We start from the raw sequence: 21314 nt of genomic DNA on the forward strand, positions 1-21314 counted from the left end.
AACCAAAATCTGATTCCCAGTTGTGCCACTTAATTTGTTATATGTCTTCATCAGCTGAAGTACTGAAGTTTCATACGAGATTTCATGGAAGTGGCAGGGAGAGGTCCTGTGGCTGTAGAATATTTTCAAAGCACTAGACTAGATAATCAGTGAAGCCTCCTCCAGTTCAAATATCTGAGTTCATAAGTCTAGATGCCAGACAAATGGGAATTAGATTCTCATCAACATTTGGGCCATGATGGTACATTCATGCCAATGAGAGTTCCTCTGTACTCAGTGCAACCTGAATGAAGTTCACAGGCTCCCTTGACTTAGGATGCATGACTATGCCTCCAATCCCCAGCATCACGCCCCAACAAGATTGTCAACTCACCTGAGGATCTTTTCAGGAGCTTGTTCTCCTGTTACTAGGTCATAGCCCCTCTCAAGTGTAGTGTAAGGCCAAGGTCTGTGGAAAGAACAGAAGGAGGGAAAGAAAAGGAGATGGTGTTAGTCAGAAGCAGGTAGGATTCATATGTGGACACTGCTTAAAAGTAGCTTTACAGACAACCAAATTTCACAGGATAATTACAGTTGATCCTTAAATAACAGCCTCCCTCCAGTCAAAACTCTGTGTATAACTTTTGATTCCCCCAAACCCTAACTACCAATAACCTACTGCTTTATTTTGTTGTTGTTGTTTAAAATAGGCTCCATGCTCAACATGGGGCTTGAACTCATAACTCCAAGATCAAGAATCACATGCTCTACTGACTAGGCCAGCCAGGCAGCTCAGTAATAGCCTACTGTTGACTGGAAGGTTTACTGATAACATAACCAGTTGATTCACACATATTTTATAGGTTATGTGTATTAGACGCTTTCATCTTACAATAAAGTAGGCTAGAGAAAAGAAAAGGTCATTAAGAAAATCATGAAGAAAATGCATTTACAGTTCTGTACTATATTTATTGAAAAAAAAAAATCTACATGTAAGTGGACCCATGCATTTTAAATCCATGCTGTTCAAACCCATGTACTGGGTAAGACCATTTATAAAAGAATGTCTCCATTTCACAGAAGGACTCGGCACTTTAAAGACCATTTGTCCATTCTGGAGTTTATGGACAAAAACCCGATTCTCTATCAGTTCAGTTAAGGAAGTGTTCATTGATTACTTACAGTGTGGGAGGGTGAGTTAAATTTGAGCCTTTGTTCTCTAGAAGATTTATTAATCATGTAACTTTAATATTAAAATGTGATTCAGTGGGAAATGGGATTTGCTGCCCATCAGGTTGTATATGACACAACTGTTGTAGAAAAAGAGTCCTCTTCGTGGAGAGGTTTGGGGCCTGTACTACCATAGCAGAGGAGCAGGGGATGGCTTTCCACTGTCCCTGCCCTGATGCCCCTTGCCACTCACCCTTCACTCTGTCCCCAGTCACTGCGCACACACAGGTGTCTGTGAACCGGGTCAGGGGCATAGCCTTCATGACAGCTGCACTCTCCTGTAAGCAAAAAGAGAAAGGGGTCTTGTGAAATACCATCTGCCCCAAATAGCCTTCTCCCCTGGTTTCCTGGTTTCTTAGGAAATAAAGTGGGCTGCCCAGTTTTGGAAAAGACCCAGGGAAAGAGCGTGTTCTGGTCTACCCACCACTATGGTTAACAAAGGGTTTATTCCCCTGTTCATCTGCTCGCTTATTCATTCAACAAGTCCTAACCACACTCCCTGCCAGGTTCTTGGCCCACACTGAGGATACAGAGATTAGACACTGAAGGGGCTCATGGCTTCATGAGGGAAACAGGAAATGACCTGGTGGTATACATTAAAAGTATCATCAGAAATTCAAATTCTTCTCTCCACTTGAATGAGCAATTCATGTTCATCCATAAGCCCCAAATTAATGTCACCTCTACCAAGATACCTTTGATTTCCCCTTCTGGAAAATTTGTGTTCATCTATCACTTCCAGAGTTCATTTTGTTTTGTTGTTATTGTTGTCTTAGTTGGTGTGCCTCTTCCCTTCCCATCTTTCCATTCTTGTTCTTTCCCTCTCCACCCATCAATCCATCTATCCACCCATCTATCCGTCCACGTAACCATACATCATTTTTTATGGCCATATCTCATGCCATGTTGCATGAATGCTTGCTAGCGTTCCACACTACCTTAAGCATCTTCTCCCACTGGCCAAGCTCACTTGGGGTTTCCTTGCATAGCTTTAGAGTTCAGAATCCTGGAAGGTTTCCAAAGTTCTCCGTCCTACCCTCTTCAATTACCAATCCATTGTACACTCCTTAAAGTTGGGTTGAATAAGGTTCAATTTGTTACTGGTTTTTCCTAAGGTGTATTTGTAGAATATCCCCAGACACCTTACCAAACATAGATTCTATAAAAAAAAAAAAAAATGACTGGGAAACACTAGATGGTTTGTAGAGCCAGTGGTGTGTGACTCTTCATGAAAGTGATACCTAAACAGCTTTCCCAAACCTATTTCATCTTGGGAAGCTCGCTGGTGCAACAGACCACAAGATTAGTGTCCCATGGCCCGCAACTTGGGAAACGCTGTTGGAAACTGCCCTGCCTTATCCCACTGTGTACAACAGAGTAGATCCTCAATACTGGGAGTTGAATGAATAATTAACTATCTGGAGCACCTGGGTGGCTCAGTCGGTTGAGTGTCTGACCTTGGCTCAGGTCATGATCTCACAGTTCTTGAGTTCCAGCCCCACACTGGGCTCACCACTGTCAGTGTGGAGCCTGCTTTGGATCCTCTGTCCTCCTCTCTCTCTGTCCTTTCCCCGCCTGTGGGTGTGCGCACTCTCTCTCTCTCAATAATAAATAAAACACTTAAAAAATAATTAACTATCTGTTATGGCTCATAAATTTCTAGACTATTGCTGTCAGGTTGCTTTCTTTCTCATCTTCAGGTGATCTACTCTCTCTCTCTCTCTCTGTCTCTCTCTCTCTCTCTCTCACACACACACACACACACACACACACACACACACACAGCTGCAACTCTTCAATCCTACAGTGATTCTGACTGGCCTGACCTGAGTGTTTTTGAACCATGTTTCACAGAAACGTGTAATTCAAAGGAATAGATTTAGGAAACTTGCAACTTTTAGATTTGAATTTCCTTTAAACATTTGTCTTTTTAAATCTCAGTCATACTAAAAAATAAATAAAGGCTAAATGCTCAGATGTTGTGTAATAGAATTCAGGACACTGGAGAGCACTCTCATATTAAGCCCAGTTGCTAGGTAAACACATTTTATGCAAACCTCATTTAAAAACAACCACTACCCCCAAACCCACACAAACACCCTCTCCTGTCATCTCTGTTTCATTGAGGAGGATATTGGAGCCTGGGAACTGTAGTGCTAACGAGGCCATGCTTTTTACGACTACAGATTTTGTGAATCAAGATTCTTTTCAACCTGTGCTACCAAAACACAACACAGCAGAGAATATACACTAGGTTAACAGGTTCTACAACTATCACCCATAACTCCTCTTTTCAAAACATTTGTACTCACCAAACAACCTCATTGTTTTCATGGGTTCACCAAAAATATTATGCATTTGACCTTATACAAAGCATTCCGAGCATTAAAAAAAACCTCTCTAATTTGTTTTATACATTATAATGCTGCTTAATCTTTGTAACCCCAGCATTCACAAGTATTTGGCAAACAGCCTGCACTTGATAAATGTTGGCTGAGCCAAAATGGTAGTGAGACAGAATAAGAAGTGATGGATGGGTAAGAGGTACTATTACAAATATTTAGAATGGAGATCACCAAAAGGCAGAAGAAAGAGGGAGACAGAGAGAGAGAGAGAGCTCTACCTTTCCCCTTCTCTGGATACCTGGTAAATAGGAGGGGGCTTCTCGCAGGCAGGAACGTTCTCTGTAACTCTCTTCTCCAACAGCAAGTTCAAGTGCTCCAACAAATGTGTGTGCTGTAGGTGTGTGCAAGCTAATGAGCTGATTGTTGCCAGAGGTAAGGAAAATGGAAGAAGAGGGAGGAGATCCTTGAGATTTCGGTGAGAATAATTTACCAAAAAGGGGAGGGGTAGGAGTCACTAATGATGTGTTAAAATGCTACAGTCCCGTCATGAAATATTCATCACTTTAAATATGCCTAATATTAAATATTAAAAGTCCTGGCATTTGTCCTCGAGACTCCCAGGGCTGATTTATGATCTGCCACAACCACAGACCTCATGATTTGTAATGGAAGAGGTAAATAGTTACCTCTGGTGGAGGGACAGGAAGTCAGGCTGGGGCAGGCAAGAAGGGCTGAGAAAGGAGGGCCTTTCTTTTTGAGGGAAAGGGCACTGCTCAGTCAGGTTCCTGTTTCTCCGATCTGTGACTCTGCAGGAAAGGGCACAGGTTACGGTCCCCCTTTCCCTCTTGTTGGGAATATTGAGAGAATGAGAGATCTATACCGAGGAAGGTTACTGCTATATTTTGTGTTTCTTTCTTGCATGCTTACCAGGCAAGTTTCCCCGTTCTCAGAACAGATCATTAATTACTGACTTGCATTATACAACAAATATGTATTTTGCAAATGAGAGGCGAGGCATCCACTCTGGAGGCCCTGAAAAGGTTACCTGGAGGGGCACCCTGGTGGCTCAGTGGGTTAAGTGTCTGATTTAAGCTCAGGTCATAATCTCACAGTTCGTGAGTTTGAGCCCCGCATTGAGTTCTCTGCTGTCGGCAGAGAACCTGCTTCAGATTCTCTGTCCCCCTCTCTCTCTGCCCCTCCCCCACTCATTCTTTAAACAAACTAACTTACTGAAAAAAAAAAAGAAAAAAGAAAAAAGGTTACCTGGAGAATAGGAAGTGAGGCAGGGGAGGAATGATGGCTAGAGGCAAACAGACCTGGGTTCTAATCCTCACATTCTCTCTCCCTGGATGGGTCTCAGTTTTCTCATTAATAGAATGGGAAATGACCGTAATGTCAACTCCACAGAGCTGACTGTGAGAGTAAATTGAAGTAGTGGAAAGTAAGGCTCATGGCTCGGGCAGACAAACAGTCCTCCATAAATTTCTTCCTCTTTCCCTTCCGTTCCAAACCAGCACTCTGTTCTGATATATGCTGGCACATAACTTTAGGAAGACTGCGTAAGTAATTTCCTTCTACCTGGACCTTAGCTTCCCCATCTGCAAAATGGAAACCTGGAGTAGACGTTCATCAATTCTGAGTGCCAATGAGAGCCAGTCATTTACACAGCCTTTCTGAATCCTGAAACTCTGTTTTCCTGACACTGCTTCAGCCTTAGCTGTGATCACTCTTAGCGACTGGGCTAGGTGTCTCCAGTAAGATTTCCATCAATGCCCTGGCTATTGACTTTATTGACTCCAATTTCCTATTTTGCTGGCTCAGCCAACTCTCCACTATTTGCAACCAAGCACTTCCTTCTTGCAAGATGCAAGCTTCTGATAGCCAGACCTAGGGATTAACCCCTTCTTCAGATGAGTCCTTTCTGCAACCCTGCCTCTGCATACCCAGAGCAGCCGGGCGGTCAGAACAGCTCTCCAGGGATCCAGGTTTACATGATCTATGATCACCCATGCTCCCTTACTCCTATCACTACAGAAGCTCCTTGAATGAGGAGGCTGCAGCCATCTTGCTCACTGTTGCATCCGCACCCACTGCACTGCCTGGTGCATAAATAAATGAGGGGGCACATCTCACAATAGTAACATCTATGCCAATGGGATAAAGAAACCATTTTTCTTAAATTTGCCTGTTTTCTCCACTAAGCTGGGAACTTCTTAACTGCAGAAATCTTTCTGTAACCATCTCCATATGCTAGCAATTAGTGTCATGCCTGATGAAGAGTAGGCAGCTTATTTGCTGAATGAATGAATGAATGAATGAATGGAGAAATACATTGAAGTTTTCATGAATTCAGGCTGAGTTCATTTAGAATAATGATGGTTCTGCCGAAGACTAGAAGAAACTTCCTTATATGCAGGACAGGTATTTGCCAAGGAAATGGAAAGTATCAACATGAGTGTTGATGAAATGTCTAAAATAGAATTCTATTTCACATCAGAGCAGAAACAGCTCTTAAAGATCAGCTGGGTCACAGCTTCTCAGCTTCGTTTTTCCAAGGAACAAATGAAATTTCAGAGAGTGAAGACATTTGGCCAAATGACTGGACTAGCTTTGGGGGAGTCAGGATTAGAACCCAGGGCTCCTGGCCACTACTGTAGCATCCTTCCTGCTGCGTGGGTGATCTCAATGCTTCGATATACCTGGCAACATTTGCTAGGATTTTTTTCCTTGGTATTTGCCTGCCATCTCTGAATTGCCTATAATGAGAATCTATAACACAGACAAGGATTTTTTAAATATATTTTTTAAATGTTTATTACTTATTTTGAGAGACAGAGGAAGAGAAAGAATGGGAGTGGGAGGAGGGGCAAATAGAAAGGGAGAGGGAGAGGGAGAGAGGGAAAGGGGGAGAGGGAGAGGGAGAGAGAGAGAGAGAGAGAGAGAGAGAGAGAATCCCAAGTAGGCTCCATACTGTCAGTGCAGAGACCATCGTGGGGCTCAAACTCATGACCCATGAGATCATGATCCGTGAGATCATGACCTGAGCTTAAATCAAGAGTCAGACGTGTAACTGACTAAGTTACCCAGGCACCCTGGGATTATTATTTTTTTAAAATATAATGAATCTTAGATGGCCTTAACAGATTCAAACCATATATTTATATGTGATTGATAATGCAGACCTCAAAAAAGAGTTTAATCTATTCATTAAAGTGGTTTCCATAAAGGAAATCAGTTACATGGATTTTCATCGTGCTAGTTACTGAAACTCTGTATTATCAGCTATATGTGAGTTGCACTGGTATTAATATATTTACTCTTCCTGGGGCGCCTGGGTGGCTCAGTCAGTTAGGTGTCCGACTTCGGCTCAGGTCATGATCTCATGGTTCATGGGTTCAAGCCCCATGTCAGGCTCTGTGCTGACAGCTCGGAGCCTGGAGCCTGCTTTGGAATCTATGACCCCCCCCCCCCCGTCCCCTCCCCAGCTCGTGCTCTGTCTCTGTCTCTCAAAAAATAAATTAATGTTAAAAACATTTTAAAAAATATATTTATTCTTCCTGTCCCCTAGGTCCCATTTATTCACTTCTCAATTTATGTTACATACCTTCTTACTCCATAAACTCTTGGGTAGAACACTAGAATCCCTCAACTATGAGCAATCTTGAGTTTATCTTGTGTAGGTTCTTCAAAACCAGTTTGAAGTGGACACCGCCTTCATGTTAATCATGTAAAACCAGGATGCTGGTAAAGTAGTTCAGAGCATGGATCCTGGAATCATCTCGTTTTGGATCCAAATCCTGGATCTGCCACTTACAATCTGCACGAACTTGATCAAGTGGCTTCACCTCTCTGCATCTGTTTCCTAATCTGTAACAACGCTGCTGTCACTTATCTGCTGGAAAGATTGGTGATGTATCTGCAAAGTCTGAACTACAATCTTTGGCACACTTCTTGCTGAAAACGTTGTGGATGTTTGAGTTTTTGTAATTATTGTTCCAGGATAGGAGGGGGCCAATTTAACATCTTGTTTTTGTGGAAAGAAAAAGTGCTATCTAGATGAAGGATGGTCCCAATTTCAAGGTATGCCCTTTGCAAAGCCAAGAGGATCTATTTCTTGATCTGCAAATTTGAGGCAGCTTGAATGAAATAATCTCCAAAGCTGGTTATGGTGTTTTCAGAACCAGTAACACCTGTTGCCTTTGTCTTTGCTCCTCCTACTGAAGGACACACAGGCGTGGACAAGAGGCTAAGCCAGATGGTGCTGCCCCCTCTTTCCTCCACAGCTCAGAAAAGCTCATCACCTGCCCATGATGACAAGATGAATGCAAAGCCTTCTTCCCAAGTCTGCCTGCTGTCTGGCTATCCTCCTCCCGCCTTGTTATCCTCTTACGATTCCATTTTCACTTGCTTCCAACTCAGCCATCACTTATCATCACAGGCCAGGGACACTGGCTGCTGTTCACTTTCCTATTTATTCTTCTTGTCACTGTGGCTTGCAAAGACATCTCCCTGGGCCCTCAAAGCAGTAAGCGTGTGTGGCATCCTTTCTTGTCCTGACTCCAAAGGGGCCACCTTGGGCCTCTTCACTTCTATCTCTGTGTCGCTGGAGCCCAGCTCAGGGCCAGGCATGCGGTGGGGGAGGCATGAGTTGAGCCTAGCATTACTGGGATGTTGCTTCATGGTAGGAGTGGTGGAAGACACTTGCCATATGTCACTGCCTGTCGTCTCACAGGTCACACCCGTAGGAGTAGGATGAAGGTACCAGTGTCCTCATTGTAAAACAAGGAAACAAAAGTTTGGACTCAACTAGTCATTGGGCCAAGGTCACAGAATCAGGTCTTCAAAACCCATGCTCTTTCACACAATCACAAACATCATAACAATAAACATGACCACCAGGATGAGAGAAAGGACAGCTGTCTATAATGTGACAACAATCAGCTGCTAGCCAATAAGCATTAGGAAGAAGAGGAATCTCTAATTCACCCACACCAAAATTAACATCCTGCTGATTTCTAAAATCCCACTATAAGTAAAGATTAAAAATCACTCTTCCAAATATCCTGTGTAAATATTTTATGTGTGGATTGCACTAAATCCATAATGCCTATGCAATGAAGGGTACTTATGTTGATTTCCTGATAGCAGGGATAATCCACAGGGGAAGCATAATACCTTCTAACTAAGCATCTATTATGTGCTGACCTTACCTAGTTACCTTTGGTATCCATACTGGCAGGATAATACTATTGGTTCCACTATAAAAACTATGTATGAGGTTGAGGCCTGGAGAGTTACGGTAAGCAAGCTGCCCAGGGTTGCTGAACATCCAAGTCCAGTCTCCTTCTGACTCCTTGCCTAGCTATGTGATGCCTTTCTGAGAATGTGCTTGGACAGAGTGTGGAAAAAACCATGGGAACGGGAGATCGGGGTGGCGGGGGGGAAGGAAAACGTACCCTGTGCTGGACTGTATTACTGGGGTCAAGTCTTCATTTCCTGTAGTAGTATGCATTCCTGTCCTTGCCATGGTTGACTGTGAGAACAGAGATTTCTTCCCTAGCCTTTGTCTTCAGGCTTAGCATGTCACTTGATTTTTTGGCCAATGGGATGGTAGCAGACATGATGTGAACACAGGGGCCAAATGTGCTTGAAATGTGCTGGGTGGCTGGGCTTGCTCTCTTGCATTACTGCCTCTTGCCATGAAAAAAACCACACTCTAGGGGCACCTGGGTGGTTCAGCTGGTTAAGCATCTGACTTCAGCTTAGGCCATGATCTCACAGTTGTGGGTTTGAGCCCCACGTTGGGCTCTGTGCTGACAGCCCAGAGCCTGGAGCCTGCTTCTGATTCTGTGTGTCCCTCTCTCTCTGCCCCTCCCCTGCTCATGCTCTACTTCTGTTTCTCAAAAATAATAAACGTTGAAAAAATTTAAAACAAAAAGAAAGAAAAGAAAACCATTCTCCAAGTAGTGGCTGGTGCAAGAAGAATGAGAGGCACGTGGAACAGAGCAGAGACAAAAGTGCAGCTGAGTCCTGGCTAGACTGGTCCACCCGGATGTGTAACAAAGGGGGGAAATGCTTACAGTTGTTGACAATAAAACACTGTGGCTGTTTGTCATGAAGCATTACTGGAGCAGAAGTGGATATACCTCCAACATACATTCCCTCCACCTCCTATGAACATTGGTCCTGCTTTCTTCCCAAACCGGAAACCTTAGAAAAATCTCTGACTGGACTATGTTACCACCCTCAACATCCAAACGGCACCTGAATCCCAATGATGCAGCCTCCTTACTGTCACTCAGGCCCATCCATTCCCAGCTTTCCCACTATCACTGCCCTGGGGCAGGCTCTGGACATTGTCTATGTGCACTGTTGATAAGTCTCATCACTGCCAATAAGCTTTCCGTGTCCCACCATCAATCTGAGTGATGGCCAGTAATCTTTTCAAAGACCCTACATCCATCGCTTATCCCCAAAACTGTCAGTGGCTTCCAGTAGCTCTCAGGACAGAGTTCACATGCCCTAGACTAACATCCAAAGCCCTTCGTGACTGGCCCCAGCCAACTGTCCCAGCCTTATGAACTGCTCTCCCTCCCTTGTACCTTTCCTGCCCTCACATCCTCTTGGGTTTGCTGATGGTAACAGGGCCATCCAAGACCCACCTGCAGACCAGGGGCTGCTTCTTCCAGCAGTTCTGCCCTGAATCCACTCACTCCTTGAGAAGAGCAGAGGCTGAGAACTGGAGAGAGACATATTCAACAGTGGAGATACCAGGGGTTGAGAGGGGAGTAGGGGGTGAAGAGAAAATTAAGTAGCAAAATGATTATTTAGTAAAAGAATGAGATCATTGTGGCAGTTTTGAATGTAAGCACTGTCATCAGGGAATATATCTTACATGCTGACCCCTCTGCAACCTTGGACAAATCATTCTGCTTTTGTAGACCGCAGCCTTTCCATCTATAAAGTGAGTGGCAAATACACGGGGATCCCCAAACGCCCTTCCAAATCTTGTTCACATCCCAGTCCTTGATTCTTCTTCTAACGCACTCTAGTCTTGTCTCTTGAAGTCAGCGTTTCCCCAGGGACTGAGGGGCAGCGAGGCATGGGGTTGGAGAGGGTTGGAAGTCTGGGGAACAGAGGTTTGGAAAGCAGAAAAGCACAACTGGAGTGAAATAACAAGAGACTAGGATTTGGATCTTTGTAAAGTGAGGGACCCTTCTCTAGAGGTCTGCTCAGCCAACTGTGCTATGGCCTAGGGCAGGTCCCCTTCCTCCCTGGGACTCAGTCTCTCTATATACCCTGAGAAGGCTGGTCCAGATGACATCTAAGCAAACTCACATGGGCGTCTCTGCTGTCCCTTTTTTCCTTACACTGTCGGAGTGACACGTTTCAGCCTTGGTCTTCCCCATACATTTGAGACACATTTAGATGCCTGCATTCAACCTGCCGGCCCCTCATTGCCATTCATCAACACGCCTCTGAGAGCAGGGAGAAAAAAAAATAGAGGCCAAGGGGTTGTGGTGGTACAGGCTGGTGATCAGGACTGATAGAGATCAGAGTCCCTCATCAAGGCCACATGGGGCTAATTGGCACTGACTCCGCTCATGTGAGCAGCCTGTGCAGAATGACCTGGGCTCTGAAAAGCCGCCAGCCAGGCCACACCAGGGATCCCACCTCGGAGGCTCAGCCAGGGAGAGCCCTCTCCCCCTAGCCTTGTTCATCCCTGAGTGAACCACACACCACATACAATCATCGATAAATTATTATATGGGGAAAAATCATGTAGATAAGACACTGTCTCAAAATTACGGCAGACTGAGGATGGAGGGGGACAAAGACCTCTCGCCAGCAGCCTGGGACACACACAGATGCAGACATCCCCAACAGCCAGCAAGGATCACGGAATTCCTAACATGAATGCACAGAGCTGGGCCTGCTGGCGAAGGGCTGCCCTTCCCCACCGCTGCCCCCACCTCACCCAGGTGCCTGTATTATCCATGCTTCTCAGGCCAACCCGGCCTGGGTCAGGGGCCAAGGGTAACCAGCTGGAGAAAGGAAACCGGCATCAGCACGGGTATTAACGTTCTGGGGCTGAGTCCTCAGCTCACTATGAACAGACCAAGTGGCCTGAATAAGTTGCTGGGTTACTCCGGGCTTCAGTTTCCTCATCAGAAAATGGACACCTTAACCCCAATTTTGTTTTTGTTTTTTATTTAAAAAAAACTTTTTTAATGTTTAATTTTGAGAGAGAGAGAGACATGGGCACACATGCAAGCAGGGGAGGGGCAGAGAGAGAGGGAACAGAGGATCTGAAAGCAGGCTCTATGCTGACAGCAGAGAGCCTGATGCGGGGCTCAAACCCATGAACCCTCAAATCATGACCCAAGCTGAAGTCGGATGCTTAACAGATTGAGCCACACAGGTGCCCCAGTTAAACCCAATGTTTTAAAAGTGTCACAGGGATTGGAGATAACATATTAAAGACAATGACCACATCAGCGGACGTGCAGGCAGCATTCAGTAAGTGTGAGCTGTTACCACTGTTTGTTGTTAGTATTACGGACAGCATGGCCACCACGGTGGACCCCCAGGCCGCACTTCCTCTCTAGCTTGGTGCCCTTGCCCTTGTCTGCAGCAACAGCCTTCCCCCCAGACTTCTGCTGTGTGGATTCCTCCCCTTCTCCTCCTCACATGGTCCTTGCCTCATCTCTGGTCCAGATCTTACTTCATCCGACCATTTTTCATTCTTAGTATGATTCCTCTGTGCCTGGGACAGGTGGGATCGCGGCACAGAGACGAATCCGTCCTATTCTCTCATCACAAGCAGGTGACACTTGGGTGTCATTGAGAAAAAAATACATTGCTACCACAAGGTGTGATTTGGGATGGGGAGGGGAGTGTGTGCAAAGAGCCACAGGGTCACAGGAAAGAGCATCGAACTCTGCCCCAAGGTTGAGGACATGCCAGCAAAGAGGGGGGCTAAAAATAACAAGAGGGGACACTGAGACACCTGCCAAGCAGTTTTAGAAGTTTTTTACATACATTAACTCATGTCCCTCCCAACAAGCCTATGAAGCAGGTTCTAGTTTCAATCCCATCTTACAGATGAGGAGATTGAGGCCAAGAGGGGTTAAGTAACTTGCTGGCCTGATGTCACAACGCGAAGAGTGCCAAGGCCAGCACTGGAAACCAGCAGACAGTGCCGTTCGCCCCAGGCCACACAGCTTCTCTCTCAAGGCGGGTGTAGGAGTTTGCCAGACAGAGGGAAAGGCAAAGGAAGGAGGCAAAGAAGGTCATAACACAGATGGCCCTTTGGTTCCTTGGGTCCTCAGAGGCAGAGGGCTTAGCAGGCACTGAGGACCTGCTACTCATTCCATAGGTGTGGGGATGGAACCCTGGGAAACCCATAGTCCCTCTACAAAAAGGGTCATTCCCAAATACTGAATCCAAGCACTGGGCACGGAGAGAGGCCATTTAAGGCAGAGAAGACAGGCACTAAAGTCAGGACAGGGTATGAGCTCTGCATGTGTCATCCAGTGGCTCCATGATTGCACAATTTCCTGTCTCTGCCCAAGGCTCTATTTCCTCAGTTCTACAACGAGTTTGATCTGGCCTGTCCCTTTCACTGCATGACGTCTAGAATGCTTTATCCCCAGTATGGGCTCCATAAGCACAGCCTGCTATTGCTATGATTATTACTAGGGAATTGGCTGCCTTAATGTTCTTTCCTGCCCACAGCTCTGATCTTGGATCCCTTGGCTGTCATTTGGGAAAGGGAAAAGGCTGGGAGTTGCTTATGGATCCTGTTAAGCATGATGTATTTGATTTACCCTCTCACCTTCATCCACCCAGTCACTCTGTGAAAGCAGGGGCTCATGTCCTGATTTTACAGATGAGGAAACTGAAGCCCCCAGGGGTTAAACGATCGGCCTCCAGTTTGCACAGCAAGAAAGTAACAGGATCAGGATTCGAATCCTGTTCTTCTCTACTCTGGGAGTCAGAGCTCCCCAGCACTAGTTAAGATGGGGGAATTCAGCATGATCCTGAGTGCCACTCAAAATGACCCACTATGGTGGCTCTACCTGGCCACCTACCACACCTCTATTGGACCTTCCAGGATATAGATGAGATAAGGCTATGTGGTTGTCAGTACCTCGGCACCTGTCCCACCCACCATGGCTCTGTTTCCCACAAGCTGATGGTTGGCCTTGTTCAATATCCTTCATCTCTCTGAGCCTCACCCTTCTAACCCAAAAGACAGGGAACATAAGCCCTGTCCCGTCCCATTCACAAGGATGCAGTAAGGATAAAATATACACTATTCTATTCAGGACACATGATGATTAATAATGCCGTGGTTCCCCACTTGCACAAAACCTGAACCTTCAAAGTGAAATATACAAAACAGATTAAGCAGAGGGTAATTATTCATTTTGCAAAAGAGTTCTTCAGTCTACAAAAGAGATGTACTGATGGTTTTTTTTTTTTTTCAAACATCAGCTATCTTTGTGAGTTTGGAATCAAATCTCATTTATAAAATTAAACCAAGAAAGAATAATGATTTTCCAGATGTGCACTGAGTACAATGGGCCGCACACACACATGCATCCTGCCTGTGCCATCCACGCCCTAAAGCAAGGTGGTCCAGACACCAGGAGGAGGGAGGCTTTGCCTCTGGCTAGTCAGAAACTGGGGGAAAACAGAGAAGCGGTGGGCATCATGTGAGACCTGCACTCTGTTCAGAGGGGTCCATTCCTAAGAGTGACCTCAGCCTCAGCTATATACAGGCAGATGGTCAGGGTCACAGTTAGCTTTCCTGGGAAACTAGAGAACTGTCATTTCTAGTGCTTCCATCTGGAATATTATACCATTTTACAGTAATGTGTATGTCAGCAGAACCCAGCTCATTTCCCCTTTGCTAACCACATTCCTGGTTGTATTCAAACTCATGCTCGTGCTCTCCCTCTCCTTCTTGCCTCTCTTCTGTTTGATGGTTCTCTCTTCCCCTCTTCTCTCTCGTTTTTGTCTTGCAGTGTTTGGCGTTTGCTCCTGCCTCAGTTTCCTTCTTTGGTCTCTTCTTTTCCACCTTTGCCTTTCTCTCCATGTGTGCCTCTCTATCCCTCACCGTCCTCCTTCCTGTAAGCCTCTTTCCTTTGTAGCCCTCCTCAGGGAAAAGACCTCGAGTTTAAGTCAGACAGGTGCAGGTTAAGTCCCCAAATCCAATTTGTCCACAGAAAAGACACAAAAAAGGGACAGTCTGTCTACTTCAAGGGTTAATGTGATGATTACAAAAGATATGGTAAGTAAAAGTGCCTAAGCAAGGACTACAATTACACCTTGTTAATTCCACTCCCCTACTTTCCTTCCTCTTTCCCTTGATTTCTTTCCCTGAATTTCCCATCCATTCCACTCCCTTTGCCTCAGTCTCACACAAGCACGCACACCACAGCCTCTTCACCACCCTCTGCCCCAGGCACCCCCCACACCCCTCCCCAGGCTCTGCCTCTCACCCCCTGCCCCAAGCAGCCCCCACATTCAGGCAACGATTTACTTGCAGAACAGCACAGGCTCCCATAACTAAAATGCAAATTCTTTCACAAAATATTTTGCAGTACATTTACTGGTATATGATAGAGAATCATGAATCATTAAAATTAAGCAACGTGTGTCCAAGTGGCCTGCACCAGGTTTCACTAGGGAGTCAGACTTTGCTATTAAGTCCATTTCTGGCCATTGGAAAGATTGCACCAGACCATTCCTACTGTACGGGGTGAGGTCACTTGACCTCGCCTGACTTGTGTAGAGCATCTTGAATTCCTGGATGTCCTATCCAGAGGAACAGTCTTGGTGTGATCAGCATAAAATCCATACACCTCTCCCACCCCTGCTGTCTGGTAGAAACCCATCTACTGACATTTCAATTAAAATACCATTTAACAAAAAGTAACCAAAAGGTTGGGACCACACACACACACACACACACACACACACACACACACACACTCCTCTTTTTGAGAGACCTTTTAATCACCTACATTGAAATGAAAGCAGCCTCCATCCAGAAGAGAAAGAGCAGTGTGGTGTCATAGGTGGCTCCCTTTGATGACACCAAATAACCGGAAAAGGCCATTGCTATTGCCAAGTGCTGTGTTTTAAATGGTTTTGTGGAGGCCCCTTTTTCTCAGAAATCTGTCACCACGCCTTCCAGTCCATCATGATGAAGACTTTTGTGGGTTAAGCATTATCAACACTAGGGGTTCTTTTTGCCCCTGATTCAATAATTCCCATTTGTTGAACCCATATAGTTGCCATATTATGTAGCAGTTCCTTTGTACTGATTTTAATCGTCACAATAACCCTAGCAAAGGTGAGTACATTTTCCTCTGATGAAAAGGAGCTTGGGGAAAATTAAGCAATTTGCTCCAAACCACACCAACAGTCCCAGGCAGAGACAAGATTTTAACCCACATCTGCCACCTTCAGCGCTTCCACTTTTTTCCCCTTTTCCCTACTGCCTCTCCAAAAACAAAACAGCCCACACTGGGAGCAGCTTGATTTTGAGCAAACGGAGGTGGTGGCAGTGTGTCATATCTCCCTCCCTGGTGACTGACTCAGTCCTGGTTCTCAGTCAATGTTTGTGAAAGGAAGACATTAATGAAGCTGACAGGGGACTTACCATGCCCCAGATGGCCTGCACTGAAACGCCTCTTTGCATGAATGCGTGGACCGGATCATAAGCCTGGAAGACAGACCTGAAAAAAACACTGCCAGAAGCTGATACCACCTTCAGAAGTTGTAAAAGGCTTCTGAAGACACTGACCCAAGTTGCAGCTTGGAGGCCCACATTCCAAGAATAAAATATTTGACTGCTTCAGTTGTTCTCAAGAGATGGGGAAATCTAGCTTCAGCGTGGTGGTCAGGAGACCTCTACTGTGTTACAAACTTCCTGAGTGATTTGAGTCAGGCCCTGACCCTCTCTGAACGCCAACCTCATCCCTGTAGAAAGCGGGGGTTGGAATACATGGCCTGCACAGTGCCTCCCAGCCTGGGCCTCTGTGCTCTTTGAACCCCCAACTGGCCCCTAAAGGAGACTCTTCGAAGGCTTCTCAGGAGAAGGGTTGGAGCAGCTACTGTAGTGAGTTAACAGTTTCCCCTTCCAAGTTTAGGGGGCACCCAGGGCTGTGCAATGCAGGGTTGACACCCACAGATGAGCACCTCTGTAGATTTTGTGTCCGAGCCTCCTCACTCACCTCCCTGAGTCCCAGCCCTGTTCAGCACAGTGCTCAGAAAATCTCTGCTCAGCCCCCACTCGTGGTGCATGTTTGTGGCACTGGTTCACTTCTCCTCTCATTCCAGTTCACTGATATCTGTTATTGTCTGAATGTCTGTGTCCTCCCAAATTCATATACTGAAGCTCCTAACACCAACATGATGGTATTTGGAGGTGGGGCCTTTGGAAAATAATCAGGGTTAGATGAGGTCAGCCCTTGCGATGGGATGAGAAGAAGTGGAGGAGAGACAGATTTCGCACAGTCTACGTGCACACATGCAAGCACGCAGGGGTGGAAGAAAGGTCATGTGAGGACACAGAGAGCAGTCAAGAGGTCAGTCTTCCACAAGCAGGAAGAACACTGTCATCAGGAACCAATTCAGTGGTATCTTGATGTTGGGACTTTCCAGCCTCCAGAGCTGTGAGAAAGACGATTACGTTGTTCAAGCCACCACTCCATGATATTTTGTTACAACAGCCCAAAGCGACTAAGACAGTGTCATCCTCTCCTGAGTCTTTAGAGACAGTGTGAAAACTGCTCCTGGATCTCATCCACATGTGGGGGACATAGCATTGGATTCCTCATTTCTGATGTCAAAGCTTGAAATCGGTTTGTTAGAAAACTCGAAGGGACAGAGATGATAGTGTCTTTTGCTCACTATCCCCAACACTGGGCACACGGCCCGGCATATAACTGGTGCTCACTGAATCACAGCAATGAATGAGATCCAACATCTTGATTCCAATCACTTCTTTCCACCACCACAGCCATCACCCTGGCCAAAGCCATCATCACCTCTGGCCTGGATAACCCTATTGGTCTTCCAAGGAGCCCCCTTGCTACCACTCTTTCCTGTGTCCCTAAAGATTTTTCTCAGCGTTGTAGCCAGAGTGATCCTTCGAAAAGGTAAGTTAGATGACAACAGTCTTCTGGTCAGAATGCTCTTGTGGCTTCTCATTGAGTTCAGGTTGAAAGACAAGGTTCTTACAATGTACTACAAGGCTCTGGGCCTCTGGTCCCACTGTGATCCTAGCTCTTAATATTCAGCTAGTGTTCAGTGAAGCCCAGGAACATTCTCTTACCTGGTCTTCCTCAAATATGTGAGGCACAATCTGCTCTCAGAGCCTTTGTTCCAGCCGTTCCCTCCACCTGGCCAGATATTCCCCCCGGTAACCACAAAGCATGCTTTGCGCCCCCCCCCCATCTCCTCAGTCATGCCTACCTTGAACACCCTACTTAAATTTGCAACCACCTCTCTCCTCCTCATTCACAGCCCACTCTTCCTGCAGCCTCTTTATAAAAAATATCATCTTCTAACATAGGATACAACTTACTTGTTGTATTACATATATTCTAATTATGTTTGCCCCCTGCCCCACTTGAATGCGAGCTCCATGATGGCAACAATTTTTATCTATTCTGTTCATTCTGTCAGTATCTGACATCCTGCTTGAACTAGATTATTGAGAAATAAATACCAGTTGAATGTTAAATAAACAAATACATGAATAAATGAATAGATACGAAAACCAGTTATTTAACTCAGATGTAAAAGTATTAAATCAACCTACTAGACCAAGGGTTGGCAAATTTTTTTCTGGAAAGGGCCAGCTGGTAAATATTTTAGGTTTTGCAAGCTACAGGTTCATGGCTTTTCAACTCTACTACTGTAGAAAACAGTCATAGGCAATATGTAAACTAATAAGCATTGGCTGTGTTTCAATAAAACTTTATTTATGAAAAACAGCGGTTGTCCTGTGGGCTGTAGTTTTGGCGACTGCTGCACTAGACTATCTATCAGGTCGGGCACTGGGTCTCATTTTGTTCTCCGTTAAATCCCAGTGCATAGCACAGCACCTATCACAGCACTGTCACTCAATAAATAATTTGAATTAAATGACACATTTAATTTGAATTAAATGACAAGAGTGGAAGGAACTACCACTCTTCACTCTCTGTCACAGCACTGTCCAAATGCATTTGCTACATGGTTAACTTTCTACATCTATGATCTCCAAAATGGTAGCCACTAGCCTGTGGCTACTGAGCACTTGAAATACATGTGAATTAATTTACTTTTTAATTTAAACAGCCACATATGGCTAGGGGCTACCATATTGGGACAGTATAGCTCTATCACAAACATTGGTTTGCTACATGATCCAGTTATAGTCCCTCCCCATCTAGGAAGACTTACCTGACTGCTAAGGCTCATAGTAACTATTATATTTTTTAATCCTACAATTCTCATTTTATTCAATTTATGTTTTGACCACAGTTACAACAATACTTAATGTTCATTGAGCTTTGTGCACCAGGCATTGTGCTAAGTGCTTAATATGTTTTATCTAGTTTAATGCTGGGCAGAGCACTGGCTTTCAATGAAGATTTGCAATACACATTCAAAACTGGAGAGCACTCAGAGAAAATCTAATGAATAGCTGATCCTTGAACAACATGAGGGACAAGGGTGCTGGACCCCAGGCACCATTGAAACTCCATGTATAATTTTTGACTCCCCCAAAGCTTAGTTACTAATAGCCTACTATTGACTGGAAAGCCTTACTGATAACACAAATGGTCAATTAACACATATTGTGCATGTTATATGTATTATATACCATATTCTTTTTTTAAAAAAAATTAACGTTTATTTATTATTGAGAAACAGAGAGAGACAGAGCATGAGCATGGGGGCGGGGGCAGCAGGCAGAGAGAGGAGGAGACACAGAATCTGAAACAGGCTCCAGGCTCTGAGCAGTCAGCACAGAGCCTGATGCGGGACTCAAACCTACAAACCTGGAGATCATGACCTGAGCCAACGTCAGATGCTTAACTGACTGAGGCACCCAGGCATCCCTATATACTATATTCTTATAATAAAGCAAACTAGAGAAAAGAAAATGTTATGAAGAGAATCATAAGAAAGAGAAAATACATTCACAGTACCATATTGTGTTTCTTGAAAAAAATCTGCATGTAAGTGGACCCGCACAGTTCAAACCCATTGTTGTTCAAGGAGTCAACTATAATTTCCTTTTATATTACAAATAGAGAAACTAAGACTCAGAGAACAAAGTGACATGTCAAAGGTCACACTATTAGTCAAAATTGCAAATCTAGTAGTCAAGTCCATGGAATTGGTCTCCAAACACAATGTTTCTTTTTTTTATTCATTCATTCCATCATTCATTATTAAACACGGGCAGTGAACTAGACAATGAATGGGCTGGGTTTGGAGGTAAGCAGTAAATCCCATAGGTGCAGCCTAGAGTCTCTTGGATACCTAGGAATCGAACACAGAACTTCACAAATAAACATATAATTAGAAGTTGTGATTCTGTACTGATAGTGCAGATCAGTGGTTAAGAGGATACAATTTGAAGCCTGACTTCTAGGATACCAATTTGGACTCCACCACTTCTTAGATGCGTGACTTTGGGAAAATCCATTAACTTATATGATTCAGTTTCCTTGTCTGTAAAATGATAATAATAGGGCATTGCACCAATTCTAAGACACACTTTCCACACTTTCATACCCTTGAAATGAGAACTTGTGTGTTATTAGTATCCTAATGGTAATTGTTGGCAGCATTTTTTTCTTAGTAGAATGCAAAATATTGGCACATATATCTAACTGCATCTTGCTACAGTTAAAATATGATTTTGTCGATTTCCTAGGGCTATTAATGGGATTAAATGAGATAATATATGTGAAGTCCATAGAAGAGAGCCTGACACATAGTTTGTATTGTACAATGGGCATTGTTATTATTATTTGCTATAAAGAAAAAAATAAAGGGTACTAATGCTGGGTAAAAGGAATAACTGAGTCTAGAAAGTCAGCAAAATCCTCCTTGAGGATGAGACATTTAAGCTGAAACAAGAAAGATAAGGAGGAGGAAAGAAAGGGAAGAATAAGACTCGTAAGGAGTGAGGGTGGGTGGAGAGCAGACGGTTGAGTACAGAGGTAACAGAACCTGCAAAGACCCTGTATTTGCTGTAAATGACTCTTCACTAACCAGCATGGAACACTTCACAACATGGCTTTGTATCCTAAGAACACTCCCAACCCCAACCTGTAAATTTACCATCATCTTCCTTTTCCACACTTTTGTTTATTGATAGTTCACTTCTCATAGGTACTACAGATATATTTTAAAGTTTATGAATTATTTGGAAAATAGCAGGACAGATACCACTGATAGAGCCACCAATATATTTTTGTAATATACTTGCTGAATAAAATTAAATATAGTCTCTAATTTAAATGCCAGTAAATTATATTTTTGATAACGAATCTCATCTTAAAATCTGAGAGCTCCCCTTCTTTTTGGCACATTCATCAAAGAGGTAAGAATCAGAGATACCTCCATTTATCTTCCTATTAGCAACTTCATCGAAAGACACTTCAGATCTCTCACACCCTCTTTCTTTCAGGTTCAGAAGCAAAGGTTACCTTGGACCTTCAGAGGGGCTGGCAAGCT

General features: G+C 44.5%; 1 protein-coding gene and 1 long non-coding RNA gene across 5 annotated transcripts in view; one reads left to right on the top strand and one right to left on the bottom strand.

The window, feature by feature from the left end:
- Window positions 1–21314, bottom strand: part of ASTN2 (astrotactin 2) — an 879885-nt gene that overhangs the window by 459994 nt on the left and 398577 nt on the right. For all 4 annotated transcript variants that reach the window (XM_045469026.1, XM_045469024.1, XM_045469025.1 and 1 more), the window contains 2 exons: window positions 1403–1487; window positions 374–448 (listed from right to left, as the gene is read on the bottom strand). In XM_045469026.1, the coding sequence (XP_045324982.1) occupies window positions 374–448; window positions 1403–1487 (160 nt within the window). The remainder of the gene's footprint in view (window positions 1–373; window positions 449–1402; window positions 1488–21314) is intronic.
- On the top strand, window positions 1371–6087 carry LOC123593340. Its single transcript, XR_006710270.1, has 3 exons — window positions 1371–1489; window positions 3952–3955; window positions 6077–6087. It is a non-coding gene; the product is annotated as an uncharacterized LOC123593340 (long non-coding RNA).

The sequence above is a fragment of the Leopardus geoffroyi genome, chromosome D4, assembly GCF_018350155.1.
Source record: "Leopardus geoffroyi isolate Oge1 chromosome D4, O.geoffroyi_Oge1_pat1.0, whole genome shotgun sequence".
Classification (NCBI taxonomy): domain Eukaryota; kingdom Metazoa; phylum Chordata; class Mammalia; order Carnivora; family Felidae; genus Leopardus; species Leopardus geoffroyi.